The sequence below is a fragment of the Vipera berus genome (assembly GCF_964194415.1).
Source record: "Vipera berus genome assembly, chromosome: 6".
Taxonomy (NCBI): domain Eukaryota; kingdom Metazoa; phylum Chordata; class Lepidosauria; order Squamata; family Viperidae; genus Vipera; species Vipera berus.
The window spans coordinates 58325894-58349271 of record NC_138208.1 but is presented as its reverse complement, the minus strand read 5'-3'; the positions used below and the strand labels follow the sequence as shown (position 1 = coordinate 58349271).

Here is a 23378-nt window from a genome sequence, read left to right as displayed (position 1 = left end):
TAACTGGACCAACAGCCTCCTTCAGGAACAAAGCATTTTCCTCATTTCTTGAGTAATACATAAATGGGATATTGAAGCTTAATTCTAATACTTTAAAAGTAGCGTTTTTTAAAAATTTAATTCTCCTTATGAAATGAACATATAACTTTCATGGGAGCTTTCTCTTTAGGACTCAAAGACATATTACTGACACTAAAATTATGTTTAGATCTTCTTAATCTTAAATGGACAAATGCTAGAACAAATGCTGGAAAATATGCATGTGGTACTTAACCATCACTCAATTATATATTCCTTGATAAAAGCAATTTCTCCCATTGTCCTCATGATATTCTCATTTCATTCCCAGCCTCTGGCAAGCCCATGTTAAGTTGTCTCTAAGTGTTCAGGTATTAAAGTAGTCCCCCCCACCCCACCCTATTTCAACACCATCCAACAACAGATGGCAGGTAAGTAAAATCTGGTGTGTTTTGCCACCTATTCAAGGAGAAGGGTATTCAGGTGAACAGTAGTGGGTATGAGCTTCTTCAGCTGCTATTCTGTAACTTAAAGAGGTAGTGTATATATACTGGCATGTGCAATCTCAAAAAAAAACTTACAAAGAATCAAACAGTAACAGACAAAGCAGCCTCAGGAAAACAAAGCCTTGAACTCAGATCCTCCCCATTTCTTCTCATTGGCGGGTATTTTTCTTGTTAGCTGATGTAATGTGAAGATGGAGGAGGACACAGCCAGAGGATTAAACTAGTTACTTTGCATACCAAAAGTGTTACACAAAAAATTAGGATAACATCATTGGCAATGGTGGCATTAGGGACTGTATATTGTATACCAATATTGTTTTCTAACAACAGAGTAATTGATGGAGAGCACTTGTATTTAATAGTGGAGAGAGGTCCTAAGGCAGGGCTTTTCAACCAGTGGTAGGGGTACCACCTGTGGTACTTTGGCACCCAGCAGGTGGTACGTGACCATCCTAGAAAAGTTGTAGCTGGGGAGGGGAATGAGCTGAAACGGTGGCAGCATCGCACAAGGCTGAGCGAGAGATGGCTGGAGCTTCAAGGTTGTCAGGGCTCAGCGGAAGTGCCAGGATCAGTGCCACTTTCCAGCTGATTGGGGCTTCTTCGGGGCTGTCAGGGCTCAGCGGAAGTGCCAGGATCAGCGTCAGGCTCCAGCTGGAGCTCAGCGCTTCTGAGCCCAGAAGCTGGTGCTTCTGAGCCCAGAAGAAGCACCAATCAGCTAGAATGTTGCAGCATTTCCAGGGTCTTGTGATTTATATTCAGATGCTTGACAACTGATTCATATTTATGACAGGCACAGTGTCCCAGGGTCATGTGAAGTGACCAAAACCTGCTGCAACCACCCAGCAGACAGGGAGAATAAAAATGAAATACACCCCACCCCATCCCCGCTACCAATCCTCAACAGAAATGCTCACAACAATGAAAACCTTGGAAAGGAGGAAGAGTGCCGCCAGGCGGGCAGGCAGGCATCTTGCTAAGCTGTAGCTTGGGGGGCACTTTTTTCAGTGCCATTATAACTTCAAACAGTCACTAAGCGAACTGTTTTAAGTTGAGGACTACCTGTACTTCATCACTTTTTTCCTTTTTTTTTTTTTGGTCATCAAGTTTTTGACACCTTGCTAGGTGACTGGTGGTACTCAGATGTTGCCATATCCTAAAAGTGGTACAATGGGTGAACAGGTTGAAAAGCCCTGTCCTAAGGTACTTAATTAGCAGATTGTTGCCTTTTTTGGCTAACACTCTTAGCTTAAGAATTTGTGCAATGACAGCATTTGTATGACACATGGCATCTGATATGCTGAAGTAGTAGTACTCATGAATCAACTACCAGGCTGCAAAATCAGGTTTGAAAGGAGTAAGCTAATTATTGTTCAGTGACTAAGTATTTTATAAAACCGTTAAGCCTAATACCTTTTCCTTAAAGCAGGTGGCCTCCTAAATGTTCCTGTTTTTTTATAATAGAGACATTGTAATAGAAATGCACAATAGATGTATTTTGCCTCTAACAAAACACAATTCCTTGGTGGGAGACAGTGGTAGGCAACCTGGTAATTTAGGGAACAGAGAGCGTCAGGGCTTTTGACAACAAACGCATGTCATTTCTGATTCTTTACATTAGAAGAATAGGTCTTCCTTTTTAACAACATGGGTAAGGTTTATAATTAATTCTTAAGATTGCTTCTGTCAAAGAAGTGAACCAATTTTATGCCTACTAATTCCCAAACATTGCCCATGGTCTGAAGTATCTGTACACACAAAGTTTACCACAGTTCTCTATTTTTCCATGAGTCTAAAGCTTCCTTTCTCCAATCCTTAGAAACACATAAATAAACACCAGAACCCAGAATTTCCAGAGGTAGGGAAAACAATTTGTGCAAAGGAGAAAACATAACACACTGAATATAATCATTCACACTAGTCCAATTTGTATTACATAGCCCCATTCTAGAGTTTCAGGTTTAAAGATTAATAACCAATAGAAAATTTCTATATGTTATGGAATTGCACAGCTTTTCAAGAGGAGAAAGCAGTTCTTTTCATGTGAGCATTTTTATGGATAAGCATGAGCTCCAAAGACACTTAGAGAACACTAGATTTGAGAAAGAGATTGGATCAAGAATAGGAAGAAATGTTTTGAAATTCTACAGTTTTTTCAGGCATAAAGTTGGAAATGATATTGACAGGGAGAGAAAAGCTTGCACCAAATTACCAGAATGATGTCAAGGGAACAGCAAGTGGTTGACTAGTCAAGGAATCATGTGTGCAAAAACTCATTCTGTACACTCACTCCTTCCTTTCTCTCCAAGAAGGCATTACAAAAATCTGTTATTTTCTCCACAGAGACTTCATCCAGAAGCTGCACATCCTGCTCCTCATCTGCAGTATAGTAGGCAGCCAGGGCAGGTAGTTGGGACTTCTTTAAGTGGAAATAAGACAGAACGCGATCATTACCTTTGACACTGATGTCCACCAGGATAAATAGAGCCTTCAAAGAAAGAACAAAAACATAATTTTAAAAAGTTCATGGAGCAAATAAATATGATAACACAGATTTATAATGATGAAGAATTAAAGGATGATAATGTTTTGCCAGAGTTGTCTTTCCATACCCAATTACTAAGGCTTCCAAATTTGTCCAAAGAAGTGTAAACCTGATGCAAGTTTATTCATTAATTTTATTTATAAGTAATCATAAAGAGTATTGTAGACTTAATTCCACTATTGAAAAAGCCAGATTTCACCATGGGAAAAATATTTATATCAGTAGTTATTTTACCATTATTCCCTATTTTAATAAGCTTTACATTCCTCTATGCATCAAAATATATATATTGGCTTTGTTAATGCAAATTAATTCAATATATATATATATGGGCTCACATTTGATGAATTGGACCATTTTGTTCAACAAAAGATTTGTTAATTGTAAATTCTTTAAAGTTACAATTATTTTCATACACATGCCCCAGATACTGTATAATAGAAAAGCTGAAGAAATAGAAACATAGAAAAGTATAGCCTGAATGTGCTATAAGATACGCAATATTTTTACAGCTGCAGTTGACTACCAATGTTAAACAAAAATGACCCAATTAACTTGTCTTTTCACTGACAAAATAATTTATCATTGTAGCATGGAGCCATTGGGTGGTAGAATGGAACAGCTGAATGATGAGCCTTCTTCATTCCATCAGCTTTCCTCTAGACTAGAAAATGTACGTGGACGGAGCATATGTTCCAACTCTGTGTTTACAAAATTTTCCTACCCATTGATAACTTTATGGAAAATGAACAAATTCTGCTTCACCATAAATAACAGGGGTGTGTGTGTGTGTGTGTGTGTGTGTGTGTGTATACACATATACATTTAGTATACACACACACACACACACACACAAACAAACACACAAACCTGTTATTTATGGTGAAGCAGAATTTGTTCATTTTCCATAAAGTTATCAAAGTTATAAGGTTATCATATACGTATTAGTATACGTATATGTATATGCGTATATGTGTGTGTGAAAATATGATGAAGCTTATAATTTAATTTAATAATATGAAATGAGAGTAAGAGAAAGAAATGTGCACTTAAAATTGGGTCCTTCCACCTCCATGCATTTGTTATATATGTTTTTAAAAGTGTTCTGTGTCAAACTGTTTTCCCCAAACAAAATGCTTAACCTGGATTGGTGGACAGTGGACACTACACAGCCTGGGGAAAGGAAATGGGGGGTTTACTATGCTATGCTTCGCGCCAAAACCTTAGAACTGGCTTTGCTTCTTCTGTACTTATATGGATCTGTCAGTAAAGTTATAAAATGAAAAATGTCCAAGGAGTTTCTTTTAATGTATATGCCAGTGGGACAGTTGGCAGTCGTAAAATGGGGCAAAATTCACTTAACTAATGTTTCACTTAGCAACAGAAATTTTGGGCCCAATTGTGGATGTAAGTTGAGGGCTACCTGTATATGAAATTTGATATAAGCAGTATTACCACTTCTAAAAATCTTGTGTGGTATTGACTAGGTTTATTTCAGACTTACCTTGCCTTGAAAGGCTACTGCTGCTTCACGGTACTTGTTCATCCTCTCAGTGTGCAGTGGGGAAGTCTTGTCACTGAACAGAAGAAGATGGAGCTGAACTGCACTATCAAAAAGGCCTACTGCAGTCTGTCATGATTAACAGAACAGATGAAGGAATATGTTGATTAGAGAATTTAAGCATTAATCCTTGCATGTTCAAAATAACCCTGATCCATGAATGAATTTATAGTCAAGGGTTAGAATAGAATACAACTGAGTTGAAGGTCTAGAGCAGGGGTCAGCAACCTGAAACAGTGAAAGAGCCACTCGGAACCGGTCCCCTCACAAAAGGAAAAACTGGGAGCCGCAAAAAATGTGTGCGCATGCGCGTACATGCGCGCATGCGCAGAACAGGGTTTGACTGAAGAGTGGAGCCAAGGCGAGATATGCACCTACCCTGCATATTTGAATTGATTGGTTGAACTTTTTTAGTCCCACTTTTTTTGGGGGGGGGAACTGCACATGGCAGAGGACTGGGAGCTGCAGGAGATGGCTGAAAGAGCCGCATGCGGCTCCGGAGCTGTTAGGTTTGAATGGACGATCGACACAGTGAGGTTTTATGCAAGAACGTTTATTAACACACACATAAGTCAACTGCTGATTAACCGTTTAACTCCCCCTTATATAGTCAGATACGTTCAAACAGTGGCCAATCCCCTGCCCAGAAACTCCCGCCTAAAATGCACCAACCAATAATTGCACTCAGAGTTTCCCGCTTCAAGGAAGGCCCATTTAGTTACTCTACAGACACAACACCCCTTCCCCCCCACTAATGTTATTTATTAACATAGTCTTTCAGATATAATGGTGGCTTGTGAACCCTAGTAGGGTATCTATTATTCTTGTTGGTAACAGTCTCATTCGCTGTCTGGCAATTGGCTAAAGGCCCAGATGTTTGGGGCAAGGGCTCTGTTGACGCAATGTTAGTGTTTTGTTGTTGTTGTGTTTGTTGTTGTTGAACTGGACGTCTATGCGATACACTTGTGCTTCCCACCGGAAACAACTCCCAATCAGCATTGCCATGCTGTGGCACTGTTTCCGGTACCCTGATTTGCGTTTCTACTCCTCCCTCTTCATGCCCACTAGTTGCTGAGCCCAGCTGGTCAGGATTGAATGTGACATCATGAGTCTGTGTGTATTGACCCACATCATTTTGCACAATTTCTGGGGCCCTTTTTCTTAATTGGTCTATATGTCTCTTAATTACTCTATTCCCTTCCCCCTCAATAGTGTACGATAACGGCCCCGTGACATCAATGACCGCTCCAGGTACCCATTTGTCCCCCGGACCATAGTTCCTGGCCCATACTAAGTCCCCGATGTTGAGAGACCGGGTTGGGATAGCTGCCTCAGCTTCTGTGGGTAGTCTATCAGGGTGAAGCCTGTCCAGCTTTGTGGTTAATCTTCGTCCCCACCTCATTTCAGCCGGGCTCTTCCCTGTGGCTGTGCACGGTGTCGTATGCTGTGTCAGTAGGAATTGTGCCAATCTCTGTTGCCAGTTGCCGCGGATGATCCGTTTCAGAGCGTCTTTTGTTGTTCGGACGTTCCGTTCAGCCAAGCCATTGGTGGACGGGTGAAAGGGTGCCGACGTCGTGTGCCTAATCCAATTGGCCCTGAGGAAATCCTGAAATTCAGTAGAGGTGAATTGGGGCCCATTGTCAGAGACAATCACGTCAGGTAACCCATGGGTGGCAAAGAGGCCCCTTAAAACCTGAATTGTTTTAGCTGATGACATAGATTTAACAGGCACAACCTCCAACCACCGGGAAAAGCTGTCCACCACAACTAGGAATGTCAGGCCCTGAAATGGCCCTGCAAAGTCAATATGAATGCGTGACCATGGATTCCTAGCCACCTCCCACTTGTGGGTTGTTGTGTGAGCCTGTTCCGGCCTAGATCGTTGGCACAGATAACAACCAGCTACGCACTCTTCAATTGCTGTGTCTAACCCAGGCCACCACAAGTGGCTTCTAGCAAGGGCCTTCATGCGGACAATTCCCGGGTGACCTTCGTGTAGTTCTGCTATTACTGACTTTCTATGAGTCTCAGGAATAACCACTCGGCTGCCCCACAAAATGCATCCCAAATGGGATGATAATTCATCTTTTCTCCTAAAATAGGGTGTGAATTTAGGGTCCGGATTTTTATTGGGCCATCCCCCTTGAACCCAGGCTGAAATTCTGTTGAGTATTAGATCTTTTTTAGTGGCCGCTGCAATATCCTTTGCAGTTAACGGGCACTCAGGTATTTTGTGTAAGGACAAAATTTGGCCCGCCGGAGCAGGATCACTCTCAGTGTCAATTAGAGGCAGTCTGCTTAAAGCATCTGCATGGCCCATCTCTTTGCCTGGTCTATGTTTCAGGGTGAACGAGTATGCTGACAGGAAAATAGACCACCTAAGCATCCTAGGAGACATGATCTGAGGTGTCTGCTTATCTGTAGTAAACAATCCCAGTAAGGGCTTATGGTCAGTATATATAGTAAAGTTCCTACCATAAAGGTAATCATGGAACTTTTTTACACCTGCCACTATTGCTAAGGCTTCCCTGTCAATTTGGGCATAATTCCTTTCAGCTTTTGTAAGCGTCCTGGAATAATATGCAATTGGCTTTTGTTGACCCTTGTCATCCATATGGCTGATGACAGCCCCAACACCATAAGGTGAAGCATCACACGCTAAATAAATTGGCTTATTTTCAATAAAGTGTGTAACAGTGGAATGGCTGGACAAAATGTCTTTTAAAGTTTGAAAACTGATTCTATGTCTTTCCTGCCATTGCCAAGGGGTTTTCTTGTCTAACAGCCTATGTAATGGTTCAGCAATGGCAGCTTTATGTGGTAAAAATGTATGATAAAAATTAACTAATCCTAAAAAGGCTTGTAATTCAGCCTTGTTCTTTGGTTCAGGTGCCAATTTAATTGCTTTAATTTTTTCAGTTGTTGGGTGAATGCCCTTCTCATCAATTCTAAACCCTAAAAATTCTGTTGATTTAACCCCAATAAAACATTTTTCCCTTTTTAATTTAAGCCCTGCATCTCTAAATTTCCCCAATACCTGTTCCAACCGGTCAGCTAAAATTTCTTCAGTTTTTCCAGCAATCAGGACATCATCGAAGTAAGGGCATACACCAGGTATGCCCTTTAAGGTCCTCTCCATCACCTCCTGAAAGATGCCTGGAGCGGCTGCAATGCCAAATTGAAGCCTGTGAACTCGAAACGCCCCCTTGTGGGTAACAATCGTTTGGGCCTCGGCGGCTTCCTTAGACACGGTAAGCTGTAAATATGCCTGCGCCAAGTCAAGCTTGGCAAAGATGGCGCCGTCCTGGATCGTCGTGAGGACCTGCTTCACCGTTGGGACCGGGTAAGCGTGCTTTTTCATTCCTAAATTTAGAGTGGTTTTATAATCGGCACAAATCCTCACATCCCCATTAGGTTTTAGGGGTGTGACGATTGGTGTCTCCCACAGGCCTCCCTCGACCGGTTCTAATACGCCTTGGCCTACAAGCGTATCGAGCTCGGCCTCAATTTTTTGTTTAAGGGCAAAAGGCACCCTCCGGGCCTTCAATCTAATAGGTTTTACTGCAGGGTCCAAATTAAAATTGATGGGGGGGCCTTTATATTTACCTAAAGATCCATCAAACACGTCTGCGAATTCATCGCAAACAGATTTGAGGGTCTTACTTTGAATTGTATTTATTCCCCCGACCCAAATTCCTAAAGCAGGGAACCAATTAAGGCCTACCAAGCTAGTTCTTTGGCCCTCGGTCACTAACAGGTCCAGTGACCCATTAAACCCCTTATATTTAACCCTAATGGTGATTTTTCCCTTAATTGCTATGGGAGATTTTTGGAAATCGGCAAGCTGGATTTTAGTCGGCTTGAGTGGAATTTTTTGACCACTTTTTCGTTCAATGTGCTTCAGGGTTTCACATGAAATTATTGATACTGAGGCCCCTGAATCTACCTCCATTTTGCAGGGTATTCCTTGCAATTGGACTACAATTTTTAATTTAGGCCTCAGTATGTGATTAATTTTTTGTTGTCCTATGTGGTTGACTCTCGCCTCCTCCCTGCGGTTGGATTGTCGTGCCCTAGGTCTAGGGGTCTCTATGCCACGATCCCTGGGGGTTACCTTACCTTCGGCCCAGACGTCGATTTCATGGATTCGGTTGTCTCGCGGCCGGCTGCAGCAAATGGCCTGGATGTGGCCCGTCTTTCCGCACGATCTGCATTTTGCTGAGCGGAATCTGCATGTTGATCTGGGGTGGTTACCCCCACAGCTACCACATCTGGTGTTGGAGTCTCTCGGTCTGGACTGGCTGTCCCTTGGTGATCTTTGCGCTGCTTGCGGCTGTTGTCTCCGGCCCTGATCTGGTCCTTCGGTGCGCGTCGGTCTAGTCGCCATTTTTCCAAATCTTCTGGTAATCTCGGCTATGTCGGCCTCCCATTGCTGATCCACCTCCCCGCTGTCCACATGGCTTTCAGGATTTATTTCGGCCGAAGTGCCCATGCTGTTGCGGGGGGGGGGGGGTCCCGAGTCCCCGTTGATTCATAAGTCAATAATTCATCAAGGACTTCCTGCAGATCTCCCGTGGGCTTAGCAATTATGCGATTTTGAAGATTTTCGTCTCACAGGCCAAGTACCACTCGATCTCGAATTCTAATTTCGAGATTGTCATATTTGCATCGCAAAGCCGCTTCTCTCACCGCTGCCACAAACTGTGTAATCGATTCACCAGGTCTTTGATTCCTTTTTTCGAAAATCCGTCTCCAAAATAATTCAGACCTTTTTGGCGTGAAGTGAACCTTCAATTTCGCCAATAAGTCTGCATAAGAGACACTGGACACCGGCAGCGGTTGACACAGGCCGATGGCGATCCGGTACACGGGCGTACCGCTGATGGTCAAAAGAGCTGCGGCTTTCTTTCGGTCGTCCGTAATGCCGTTTACTAACAGGAACCCTTCAACCTGGCCAACATATTCTTCCCAGTCTTCTGGGTATTGCGGATCGAACTCTTTCAGAGAGCCGACTTGTGCCATTACTAGTTTTATTCGGCAGCGTTATTTAGCGGTTGACTGTGTTTCAATTTTTCCGCCTTGCGCACAGCTGACTTCCGCCATTCCTTCACTGCTCCGCCGTTGATCCCACCTTCGTCGCCAATTGTTAGGTTCGAATGGACGATCGACACAGTGAGGTTTTATGCAAGAACGTTTATTAACACACACATAAATCAACTGCTGATTAACCATTTAACTCCCCCTTATATAGTCAGATACGTTCAAACAGTGGCCAATCCCCTGCCCAGAAACTCCCGCCTAAAATGCACCAACCAATAATTGCACTCAGAGTTTCCCGCTTCAAGGAAGGCCCATTTAGTTACTCTACAGACACAACAGGAGCCACGGGTTGCAGACCTGTGGTCTAGAGAAACAACAAAAGCAGATGATGTTTAGCATCAGAGGCAGGCATTGTAGAAGTCACAAACACCCGTTTTGATATTTACAAACCTTCGCTTTTGTTTTATTTTTTACTGTCCTTTAAATAACATTTACTTTTTTAAAAGTGGGAAGTTGGTATGTTCTAGTTGGATCTGAAACTGCAAATAGAAAATAAAATTGGTGAGTGACTGCAGATGAGGGCTTATTTTGGAACTGCAATGATATAGCTACATCTATTATAACAGGACCAGAAATTTTCCCAGCATGTCTGCTAATCTTTGAAAGACAGACTGAACTGACTCAAAATTGGTTATTCTTCTGAAGTTTGCCTGATGTTTGATCTGTTTCATTTTGTTAAATCTCTTTATTTTTTTAAAATCATTTGCTAGTGGCATTGCTGATATAAACACTATTTCCAAATGATGTATTCAAAACTATTGAACCAAGATATAGGCCCGGTTTCAAGGAAACCAAGAATATTTCACATATTTTCACATTTTAAAAAACTAATATGGAGAGGAGGAAAGCATGTCTAGTGTTGGCACAACTTCTACTGAGTAATCTGTATACCTTATCCTCTATATTTGTACAACAAACATGACATTAATAAAAGGATGTGAGAGAAGTTAGGTCAAAGACTAAATCACATTCTTCGACATAGGGCTTGCTGCATTCCACACTGGAGGTGGCAAATTTTCTTTAACATTCATTTTAATGTTAGTTTTTGTATTTGCCATAGTTGTTGCAGATGTACATCTAAATACTTATTTGTAGATTTCCATCCCACACTTGACTTGACTTTGGTACCTTGGTATTTATCCAACTAATTGGTTCCAGGAGGCATGAAAACTACTAAAAACAATGAGTACCAAACAAATTTTTCCCATAAGAAATAATGTAGCAAATCACAAGGCAGCCAACACCAAGTTCTAGCTTCTGCGTTGAGTACCAAACAAATGATGATTACCGGGACAAAATTTTCATGTCAAAATGCATTGAGTACCAAATCTGATGAATTTCAAAGCAGCTGAGCACCAAGGTACCACTGTAGGTTAATTTAATTTACTTTATTTTACCTTACCTTACCTTACTTTACTATTCAACAGAAGGAAGTTCCGCTGAGTTCAATGCTACATTTCTTTCAATTGCAGTCTTCTTCATTTCTTACTGATTTAAATTCCTTGCAATTTCATGTTCCAGGAATTTTTAATAAATGGATTGTTTGCTTTCATCATGAATTTAGCTAAATTTGCCATATGGCATAGTCGGAACAGAGTGAAAGCAAACCTTCTGAAAATACTGGCGCTGAAATGACCACGTGTGTGTTCTCTCTAATATTACAATCATAACTTATAAAAACACAGCAGAAACCTGGAAAACATCATCTGGAACTGGAAGCCACAAGGCTGAGGCAGCTTGGATGAGAACACTAAAAGAAGGCACATATCACCTGGGGGGCGGGGGGGGGGCGGGATGATAGAGTGGCACACACTAACTCTCTGTGAGCATCCTCCAGTCACCTGGCACTGCCAGTGGTCTTATTGCATAGTCTCTAGGTGGTGGGTGATTTCTCATATGACTTTTCCTTTCCCCTTTCTCCCCCTAACACTTCCTGGACTGCAGCTGCTGCTCCCACAAGCCAAACAGAGGACTGGAGAGTCTGCAGCTGACCTGCTGCTCCTTCATGGGCCTCATAGAACCACAGTGAGAGAAAGAGAAAGACCTCTGTGTCAGACCCTGCCAGCTTTTCCATTTAAAAAAAAAAGAAATATGTGAGAGGATTCCAGAATTAATAAGAAAAGGTCACTGAGTGCACTTCTTGAAGAACCTTCCAGCTCAGACCTCTGGGACTCTACGTTGTGGGAGGTCCAGAATATTCTGACCTTCAGTTTCAAAACTCCATTTCTCTTTCCATGAAAACAGCTAGACTACAAAACTCAAGAAAAGACCAAGTCAGACATAGGCAATGCTCTGACTATTAACCCCCAACAGGGACAAAAAAGAAATTTCAGCAAGAGATGTTTTCCTCACATGCAGAGTTGAAAGGCAAATATCTATTATAAATCTTAAAGGACACCTGGGCAACTTTTTCATAGAGCAAGGACTGCAATTTCCTTTTGAAAGGCATTGCTTACAGGTCATATTTCAAAAAGAAGACATTAAGGCAAGGAGCAAAAGAAAATAAATGTATGTTTACATTTAATTACAATTAAATATACTTAATACAGTTGTTTCTCTTTTAGAATTATAAGTCATTAATTCTGGAGGTCTCTGGAAGCCACACGCAAGGCTTGGTAGGGTCAGCCTAATTCGGAGCTCAGTCTAACTCTGAGGTCTCCCCTTCTGCTCACAGGACATGCGCCAAGCATATGTCATTGTGAATTATTTAGGGCAGACATGTCAAACACAAGGCCCGGGGGCCAGATCCGGCCCGTGAAGTGGTTTCATGCGGCCCGTGAAGCCATCCTGGAAACAGTGAGGGAATGGCCCCCGCTGCCTTGGCCCTGGCCCAGAGACCCTCCTTCTGCCAGAGACCCTCAGATCTGTCCCACTCCTGCCCAGGCCCCCATAGGCACCCTTGATGCGAATGATGTAGAGCTGGCCATGCCCACCCAGTAGGCCATATGCACTTTAGCCATGCCCACCCAGTAGGCCACACCCACCCAGACCACACCCACCTGGCCCCCTGAGGGCAACTGCAATGCTGATGTGGCCCTCAATGAAATTGAGTTTGACACCCCTGATTTAGGGTAACAGATAATCTGACAGTAAAACTCTCCTCCTAATATGTATAATAATAATAACAATAAAGTTGGAAGGGACCTTGGAGGTCATCTAGTCCATATCTTTCCTTATAAGAATAAATCATACCTATATAAATCATTATAAACTCAGCAATCAAATAAACTGAACTAGTTAGGTTTTAGAAAATTCCTTTGTTACCATGGGGTTGTACTCAGTCACCCAGCGGAGTTCATTAATCCGGACAAAGCGACTCAACTTGTCAACATCGACTTTGTTGCTGTCCTGGATTTCCAAATCTTGCCTTTTGTTATCCACCTGAATTAAAGCAAATAATCTTGCTATCACCATTGCACTTCAGTCATCCTTGTTCTTTAAAACACTTGCAGAAAGCATTTCAAATGCAACAAGAAAGAATAGCCAATATAATCCTTCAAGATCCAGACATTACTTCCCCACTTCTGAACAGTATGTTTTCTACATGGATTTTTAGCCTTCTGCCTCTCTCCAAAAAAGTTTCTCATTCCATTCATTTCCCATCCCATATACATATAAACTATGCTTTTGCTCAAGATTTTCATAGTACTGACTCTCCTAGAAAATCAAAACTATAAAGTCTTTGCTTTTTGGTTTAGCTGGAGAAATAGCTAACAAATTTCTGAACTATTAGCAGTTGAATTAAACCATCCTGGATTCTAAATAATAAGGTGAAATATTAAGCAGTTGTGGGACTTTTGTAATGAGGTCTTTAAAAAAACTAAATTCTACTTTTTGCAAAAGTTCATCTGCTAATTTCATTACTTCTAGATTTAATAAACACTGGCATAAGCATGTATGGATTTCCTGGAAACTTTGTGCAAGCAGGAATCTTCTCCAATAAATACAGGCATTTTTCCAGAAGATCAAGGAAAAATATTCAGACTCCAAAAACTCCATTTTGGGGAACAGATCTCCCACTGACATCTTCCTGGATCTTACAGACAGTCCCCAAACAGACAGGCAAGTAACAAAATTTAACAGCAAATCCCAGAGGATTAAGTCAATGCTCAGTTAAATTTCCTAATTGATGTATGCATAGCTATATAGAGTATAAGTGAATGATTTGTATGAGGGAGAGAGGGGAGGAAGAGGGAGATCCTAGGCAATGCATATCACTATGATCTATTATATCCACCAAGCAAATGTGTTCTTTTCCCCAGAAATACCTGCCTCAGTCTTTTCTTATAGAAAGTCTTTTGACTTTATTGTTACTAAAGTAAAGGTAAAGGTTCCCCCACACATGCGTGCTAGTTATTTCCAACTCTAGGGGCCGGTGCTCGTCTCCGTTTCAAAGCCGAAGAGCCAGCGCTTGTCCGAGGATGTCTCCGTGGTCATGTGGCCGGCATGACTAGACGCCAAAGGCGCACAGAACGCTGTTACCTTCCCACTGTAGTGGTCCCTATTTTTCTACTTGCATTTTTACGTGCTTTTGAACTGCTAGGTTGGCAGAAGCTGGGACAAGTAACAGGCACTCACTCTGTTACACGGCACTTGGGATTTGACCCGCCAAACTGCCGACCATCTGGTCGACAAGCTCAGCATCCTAACCCACTGCATCCCTGTTGTTACTATATGCCTTCAAATATCAAAGCAACTGTTAACATCAAATCAAGGTTCATAGTAAAGAAGCAAAATAGAGTGAAGGCCCTAAAATATGCAAATGGAAATATACCATTATAAATCATATTAGATAATAAATACACATCACTGTCAAGTAGATCTATGCAAAAGGTTTCATGGTGAAAACTCTGGAATGCATTGCTCCAACTCAACCAGACGCATTCTGATTTTCATTTCAACCGCCTCAACATTTCTTTCTGTATTGTCATAATGGTCTATTTTGAGGCTGAAATGTTGGTATTAAAGTCAGAATAATGTTGGAATACTTCTGCTAAGACAGAAACAGCCAGTTGGAACAGCACTTTTTAGAACTGGGTCATTTCAACCACAAAAACCTCTTATAGACAAGTGCCAGTTGGTGCCTTTTCATATTACAGAAAAGCAACTGGCATATTTAATGCTTTTGCATGTTTAGACATACAAAGATATGTAAATGCAGAGGCAATCCATGCCAAACCTATCAAAAAAGATGTTTTATAATAGAATACTAGTGCAATATGCTAGAATACTAGTGCAATAAATAACTAATACTAGCACTGTAACTCAGCCAATCATTCAACAGACTTGCTATTTCTCTCGCTTTCACTTTTCAAATTCTGAATGAGAACATTTAGGAAAAAAGATATCATATGCTACTTTGGGTTTCATGGGCCCAAGTTTGATAAAGCAGATAATTTATTTCTTCATAAAGTACATAACACCCATATAGTTTGGAGAATTCTCCTGGGATGTAACTAAGCACAAATTCTCCAAGGGAAAGTGGGGATGCGTAGATTTTGGGGCACAAGGCAATGAACAAGTATATTTTAGAGAATAAGCACAGCAGAAATGTTATTATTACTTCTGCTGACTGCCGGCTGCCAGCAGGTCGGCAGTTCAAATCTCACCAGGCTCAAGGTTGATCTCAGCCTTCTATCTTTCCGAGGTCAGTAAAATGAGGATCCAGATTGTTGGGGGCAATATACTGACTTTGTAAGCTGCTTAGAGCGGGCTGTAAAGCACTGTGAAGCGGTATATAAGTCTAAGTGCTATTACTATTGCTTTTATTTAATTTTGAAAAAAATATAAGTTACCCAAATTTATAAAAATATGTACTGATTAATATCATTTGATCCTGCTTTTTTAAATGCTAGAGTGATTCCAAAATATTCTACTGACTTTGAAGAGAGAAGTTCTTGTTTTTAAAAGAAGCATCCCCATTGGATATCTTTTCTATGCAATACATTGATAATTTATTTCTACTACTCTTGGAAACATCTCTTCATACCTCTCTCTCTGCCTGCATCCAGATGATGTTTTAATGAGGTAATTGCTTTGCCATATTTATGGTATCTTAAACCAGACTAAACAATATTGTTATCCTTTAGCTGTAACACTCCCATCTGGGATAGTTACAGAGTATTTTGATTGTTTGCACTTAAAGTTTCCCCCCTGGAAGTACTCTTGGGTTGCATTCATGCTTCAGCCAGTCAATGATCAGTGAAACACATACGGTAGTCATGGAAACTTATTTCACAGTTGCCATTTGGGTAAACCAAGAGTTCATACCAACTATGTTCAGTCCTGCCTTTGTCCCATAAGTCCTTATGCCAGGAGAACACTGGTAATTTTTTGTTCTGTAAATAGTGCCTCCTCACTGATAATATTGTTGTTTTTAATATTTGTTCTACTTCATTGTACAGTTTACTTGTTTTGTATTTGAGCCACCTAGTTCTAGATAGCATGGTACTCAACAGGTTTAGTTTTTTAGATGACTTGATACAGTGTCTAATTCTACTTTGGGGATTTGACTGGTTTGGGGGCACTCGGTCTCTAAAAGGTTTGCCATCACTGGGATATAACAAGTTTTATAATGAAACATCTTGTGGTTTGGGCAACTCTTCACAACTTCCTCACTTTACCTTTGATGACTACCTGAGCAGGATGCTCAACAGTCTACTGAGTTTTTGAATTCATACAGCACAGCTGAATCTAATGGAAGAAAAATAAAACAAAAACTGTCCTAATATTGTTTGGAGTTAAAACTAATTTGTTCTTACTCCAAAATTGGTTGGGTTAGCAAGTTGCTAGACATTATCCTTTTATGAACCAAACTTTAGAATATCATATAGATTCCTACGTACCATAAGCATGGCTAAAGAAAAGTCCCAGTTTATACCTATTAGCAGCTATAGCATTTAGATATGATTCAAGGAAGAAGCAGAACTGCAAAACAAAACCTACCATACGAAAGAGGGAGATGGTATTTTTCGTGATATTATAGTGAGAAAGAACTTGAGAACTGGTGCAGATCCCAAATGGTACATCTGGTATATTTTTTACCATAGTAAGGAACTTTAAAGTTTCGGGTTTTTCTGAATCCTGAAAAAATAGTGAACAAGTTGAGAAAGATTTTGTGACACTATGATGTATATAGAGATTGGTTTTTATCCCCAGAGCTATCCCATTCATAATTCTAAGAAAAGGAAAAGGTATAAAAATTCTCTTAGAGCTTTTCCTGCAATGCAATTCTGTCACCACAGAGCAGGTCCCACTTCAGAAATTTAATTTAAAGTATTGTTTAAATAATGGTTTATCTGCCACTGTCATTCAATACAGCAGCTCCCAGAGCAAGAAGCAAATTAAACAGAAGTACATTTGAGGCTTTACCAAGTTTTATTTTATGTTAGGGTACAATGATAGATGATGATGATGATGATGATGATGATGATGATGATGATGATGATGATGATATAGATAGAAAGATAGATTAAAAGTAAACAATGAATGAGAATGTCCCTACATCCCACATCACATCAAAAGATACCCTGATTATTGCCAACTAGACAATCTGTGTTCCCTTGGGTCATTGTTCCAGAGATAGTTTCTTACCAGATTCCTCCATACCTTCAACAGTGGCAGAGCTTCTAATGTACTGCCTTCACTGAAAAAATTATTCAGGGAAATTTTCAGACATGTAGCTGTCTTGAAAACAGCCTATGTTGAGCTATATAACACAGTCAAACATCTACAATTGATCACAGGAAATGTTTTGTGATCATTTTTATGTCATAAAATGTTTTATAAAATTTGCGAAATTTCAACTTTTCAGGAGCCATGGGTCCAGAATTTTGGATACATTCTGTAGTTAGCCATTTAATATACCTTGGTTCAAAAAATGCTGCCTTATGATGCACCGTTTCACCCAGTTAAAGGTTACAGAGTTTAAACAGTGTGTGTATGTACACATATACACACAGAGAGAGCTTCCAGGGAATGGTGGAAAGAGACAAAGAGACATCAACCTGCAACAGCCTTTCCCAATATTGGGTTCTTCAGAGGGCCAGTTAGGAGACAAGACTGGTTATAAGCCAGCTCTTGACTGTATTTATTAAGAAAGGCTGGCCTATGTTACAAAGAGGACTGTGTGGTGTTGGTGAATTAGAACTCCCAGCATCTTCTTTACTAGTGGTCATCATGGTAGGATTTTGGTAATTGTGGTTCAATAATATCTAAAGGGCTACAGTTTCCCTACAGCATTTCTGAGTAGGATGGCTATTCTTTAGTGGGAGGAAAAGGTAGAAAAAACAAAAAGAGGACAGGAATAGGAAGATGGTGCAGAGGAAAGGCCAAATGGAGAGAACCAGAATTTATTTTAAAAAATACAACATACAATGAAAGCAAGACATATTCTAAATGAAAGTTGTAGTTCAGTAAGAATTTCTTCCAATTTGGCTATGACTTTTACACTTAGCAGCAATTTAAGGGGAGAACGCTGACATCTGGTGGCTATTTATTTTCACAGACTCCATTGCAGATTCATTTACGATCACTTAAAATGCACAAAACCTCAGAAAGGTCTTTTACATTTGTAATTTGTTGTAATTTCTCTTATAAGAATGAAACTGCATACTTTAAACAGTTAAAACTGACATATTGGTTTATTACAAATTGTTTATTATTGTTATGGTATTTTTATTTTTAGAGAGAAGCATTCTTGGAATATTTTAGCACTGCTGTCAACTTTATTTAGCTACATTCAGATATAATGTGCTTGGTACAGGAAAGGGGATTCTGGTTCCCCCCTCAAAGAGCAAAATGTTTTGGATTATCTTTATGGAAAGAACAGCAGGTTTCTGCCATTTTAAAACCATAGTAGAAAAATGTCTAATGTGCACACATTCTTGTGGGTAGAATTTACATGGGCCTTCCTTAACTTCACACCTGTTTGATAAACTGGACCATAATTTTCATAATTCCCAAACAATGTAGATTGAGATTGTGAGTTGTAAGTCAATAATGTCTAACGGGATTTATTGATGCCCTTTGAGGAGACTGCGGGGGAGACCCTCTTCTAGCTCTGGCAGCTGCAGGAAGGTATCATGTGCTCAGCTGGCTCTGATTATGAGAAATAACCTTCAGAAAACATGTTGAGAAAATAGACGAGCATATTATGTGCCCTTGAGGTTAGTTTGGCACTGATTCAATAATACAGCCTTCCCCTAACCTGATGTCCTCCATATGTTTTTGACCTAGTACATCTTGGAGGGTAGTAAGTTGGAAAATATGGCTGTAATACAGTAATTTTTAACATGGATTTGTCTTGAATCCCTGCAACAGGCAGATGACTCTTTCCTGGATCAATTGATATCACATCATTCTCTAACATGCTAATTATACCTTTTCAGCTTCCCACAGTGAGCTCCTCAATTAGCAAAAACTTGTTAGCTTAAAAAACTTCTGTGGCATTTTTAAGTCCTTACAAACAGAATAATAATAATAATAATAATAATAATAATAATAATAATAATAATAATAATAATAATAATAATAATAATAATAAGAAGAAGAAGAAGAAGAAGAAGAAGAAGAAGAAGAAGAAGAAGAAGAAGAAGAAGAAGAAGAAGAAGAAGAAGAAGTAGTTGTTGGAAGGGACTTTGGAGGTCATCTAGTCCAACCCCCTGTTCTGGCAGGAAACCCTATACCATTTCAGACAAATGGCTGGCCAGTCTCTTCTTAAAAACTTCCAGTGTTGGAGCATTCACCACTTCTGGAGGCAGGTTGTTCCACTGGTTAATTGTTCTAACTGTCAGGAAGTTTCTCCTTAGTTCTAGGTTGCTTCTCTCCTTGACTAGTTTCCATCCGTTGCTTCTTGTCCTGCTTTCAGGTGCTTTGGAAAATAGCTTGACTCCCTCTTCTTTGTGGCAGCCCCTGAGATATTGGAACACTGCTATCATGTCACCCCTAGTCCTTCTCTTCATTAAACTACACATACCCAATTCCAGCAACCGTTCCCTATATGTTTTAGCCTCCAGTCCCCCAATACAGAAATAATAATATAGAATGTTAATAAGCTGTTTTCAAAACAGTGTTAAAGTAGGAAGGACCAGTGCTTTTTTGTAAAAAAAAAAAAAAGGTGCCGGAACTCACACACATCATACAACCTGCCTTGCCTACCCTACAAGGTTCCATCCAAAAAAGGTGCCGGAACTCCGTTCTGGGCTTTCTATGACAAAAAAAGCCCTGGGAAGGACTGTTTAAAAGTCTAAATTAAAAAGATAAATCTTGATTCTTTTTTAAAGCAATGAGTAAAAAATCCTTTCTGTGAGATTGAAAACTGAAACTGGCCAGCCAGGATATCTTCAAAAATCTCCTTTGGCAGACTTCAAAATATGGCCAGAAGAAAGATGGTCCCTCAGATCAGTGTTTCTCAACACAGCAACTTTAAGATGCATAGGTGAATTGAAGTCCAATATTTAAAGTTTCTGAGGTTGAAAAACACTGCCTCAGATCCCCAGTTACTACAGTAAGCTGGTTAGTATTTAAGCTTCCAGATACTTACTATAAAGTAAATCATATTTGTTAATACTATATTCTTCAATATATTATATATTATTATAAGAGACTTATAATATATGAAAATAAACTATCTTTGGGAGGATGATATAGCATGCTAAATATGGTTACCTTAAATATAGTTTATGAAATCACATTTTTCATAGTTGACACAATTGTACTAAGCTACAATTCATAGCTAATAGCCATAATGCAAACCATTGTGCCCTTTCTGTAAAACCAATCACTCAGTATCTTGTTACATTTCAACAGACCTGAAAGAATCCAACAACTGCCACCTCAGCTCCATCAATGAAGGCTGCAGTACTTGGGATATCTTCCAGAAGCACAGGATTCCTTTCCTCTCTGATAGTACCTGGAGGAAATAGAAGGAAAGTACTGTTTAGCCAGCATCTTTTTATGGTCCAATTTCTGCCCACTATCATAACAACCTGCTTCGAATATTCCTATCAGCAAACCTTCAGCTGGACAAATTGTTTTTCACATATTTGAACACTGCCTGGGAATAACATAACCAATAGAAAAATGTCCTTTTCTGGTTTTGGTGCCAGCCTGCCATGATGCAAGAACTGTTGCAGCGTGGAGCATTCTTGGACGAGGTACTGGATGTTTAAAATTCCACTTCTCAAGTAAGGCCTAAAGCCACTTGATTCTTCGGATGGGGTGCTTGTTCCATCTGGTTTTTAAGGGACAGGTGGAGCTGAGGGATGATTAACTGCATTTAGGCTTCAAGTCTTATCCATGACAAAGATATTTCCTCTTAGTGTTTCTTTTACGCTGTTGGATTTTATTCTTCTTTGTGAACTCTTTTTCCAATACAAGACCAAAGCATGAATTGCTTTACTATGATCAATGGTATTATTTCCCACCATGAAAACTGAGACTGCTGTCTGAGTGATTTTGTAATAAACAGGAATTTGGAATGAAATAAATAGCAATTGGGTTTGTGGTGATCCCACGTGATTCTACCAATGAAGGGGACCCGTCTGTGCTACAATCTCTTTTCAAGGTTTCCTAGGAAAATCATGCTTCTGATTTTCCCTGAGGTTTTCTTAACTTACTTGGGTATTGAGAATTGTGTTTTAGCTAGGAGTTGAGTGTGCTGCCTACTACAATAGCATTCCCACAGTACCCCTCAGATGGGTTACTCTTCCTTAATCCAAGCTAGTATAGCCATGCTTACTTACTGCAGGTGATGAAGGCAGGAATCTTGTACCTTTGAACAGCATCAGCTTCAGAAAGCTGTTTTAGATGTTGTTCTTGTCCACTGGTATGTTTCTTGGTCTATTCACTTTCCCTTTTTCTAAACTTGAGACAGGTTTTCTTACCTTCAGATGAAGAATTTCTCTCTCCAGATCCTAACAGGAACACACCACTGAGGAAAAGAATTGTATGCAAGAGGGAGTTTTCCATTGCTCTGACTTCTCTTCTCCTTGCCAGCTCTTCTATTTCAGGCAGGAAAAAACTGTCATTTAATCAGATCCCAAAAGATGTGGGAGTGAAACAGTTGGGAATGGCCACCTGTACCTTTTCTTTCTTCTGATAAGAAATTAGTGGGCACATGAACTCCCAAATGTTTCCTCTCATGTAATAAATCTTATTATTACATTATAAAGACAAGCTCCACTTTCATAGCTTAGCAAATAAAAAGCAAAACCACTAGCATTCAGGTAAGTTAACATAAACAGAACTCTGCTGCTTATTTCTGTACAACCAGGAATCCTTGGCTAGCATTAAAACCGGTTTTGAAGAGTTCATTTAATTAAAAAATCACTATAGATTTTGAATTGAATAAAATCTTCATATTGTCATGAATTCCAACCCACCGACTGGTGCCTGGTGAGACACAGAGGAAAGGGAAAGGGAAAGAAACCTTCTCAAGGAAGCTTGCATAGGAAGAGATACCAGCGTGTTGTCAAACATTATCTTTAGAACTTCGTTATCTTTGAAACTAGATAGCACTACTTTAATTATAAAAATTAAATCACCAATTTCATTACAGACATATTTTCAATTGAAACAAATATGTTCATTGGTTCAATATTGCAGTCCCATTTTCATAGATGTTGTTTGTAACTTGTTTGCTGGCCTTTACTAATATCACCTAGAAATCTTATGGACTGAAATTTAGAGAGTCTAAAAAATCTTTTTCCTAAAAAAATTGTTTTGTGGCTGATTTATTTAACCTCTCTTATCTCATGCACATTTTGCCTGCACCATCTCCCATCACTTTATTTTAGGTTTCTATGAAATGAGCAGTGCTTTCTCTTACAGAATCCCAGTATTTTCTGCCTATTAGACAGAATACTGTAGCATTTGTAAAGCAAAGATTCTTCAAGTTGTTTGCTTAGTCATTTTGTTCCTTAATTCTGTGGTTCTGAATGTAGCCTTAAATCATCAACTAGTCCTTGTTTCACCTTACCTCTCAACAGTGCTTTTTTTGTAAAAGAAAAAGGTGCCAGAACTCACACATGTCATACAACCCGCCTTGCCTACCCTACAAGGTTCCATCAAAAAAAGGTGCCGGAACTCCGTTCTGAGCGTTCTATGAGAAAAAAAGCCTTGCCTCTCAGGTTACAAACCAGGGGGGGGCATGCATCCCCTTCCCTGATTTTGCAGGTCTGTCAGGCACAGCCAAGATCAAACTTCAAAATCCAGAGCAAACTGTTGCTTTTTTGTGGCAAAATGGTTTATATTTTAGAGGAGAGAATGTTACACAGATGCACTAACTCCTGCAAAGAAAACTCCCAGCCAAACATTTCAGCTCTACAGGTTCAGAGTTGTCATTGACCATTTTAAAAAAGGTCCTGCCTCCTCCCCAGAAGCAAAATGTACTGCCTACACCTATCTTAAATAAAAGAATAAAAATAGTCCCATATACCGATGACAAAACAACTTATTTCTCTGTACAATCTACTTCTCATAATACCCTGAGAGTGATCCAGTGGCAATACCCATTATGTTTTGTATTATCCTAATCACTAGAGAGGGACGCGGTGGCTCAATGGGTTAGGACGCTGAGCTTGTCGATCAGAAGGTCGGCAGTTTGGCGGGGCGAATCCCAAGTGCCGTGTAACAGAGTGAGCGCGTGTTA

The 23378-nt window shown here is 40.1% G+C and overlaps 1 protein-coding gene across 1 annotated transcript; it reads right to left on the bottom strand.

Moving 5' to 3' along the window:
• Positions 1-2778: 2778 nt before the first annotated feature.
• On the bottom strand, positions 2779-21697 carry LOC308669758 (endoplasmic reticulum resident protein 27-like; the record flags this gene model as incomplete). The annotated part of the gene is made up of 6 exons (XM_081330634.1): positions 2779-3009; positions 4571-4696; positions 12992-13108; positions 16673-16810; positions 20539-20639; positions 21613-21697. The coding sequence occupies 6 exons, from the start codon at positions 21695-21697 to the stop codon at positions 2779-2781; spliced, it is 798 nt and encodes a 265-aa protein (XP_081186760.1).
• Positions 21698-23378: the final 1681 nt, after the last annotated feature.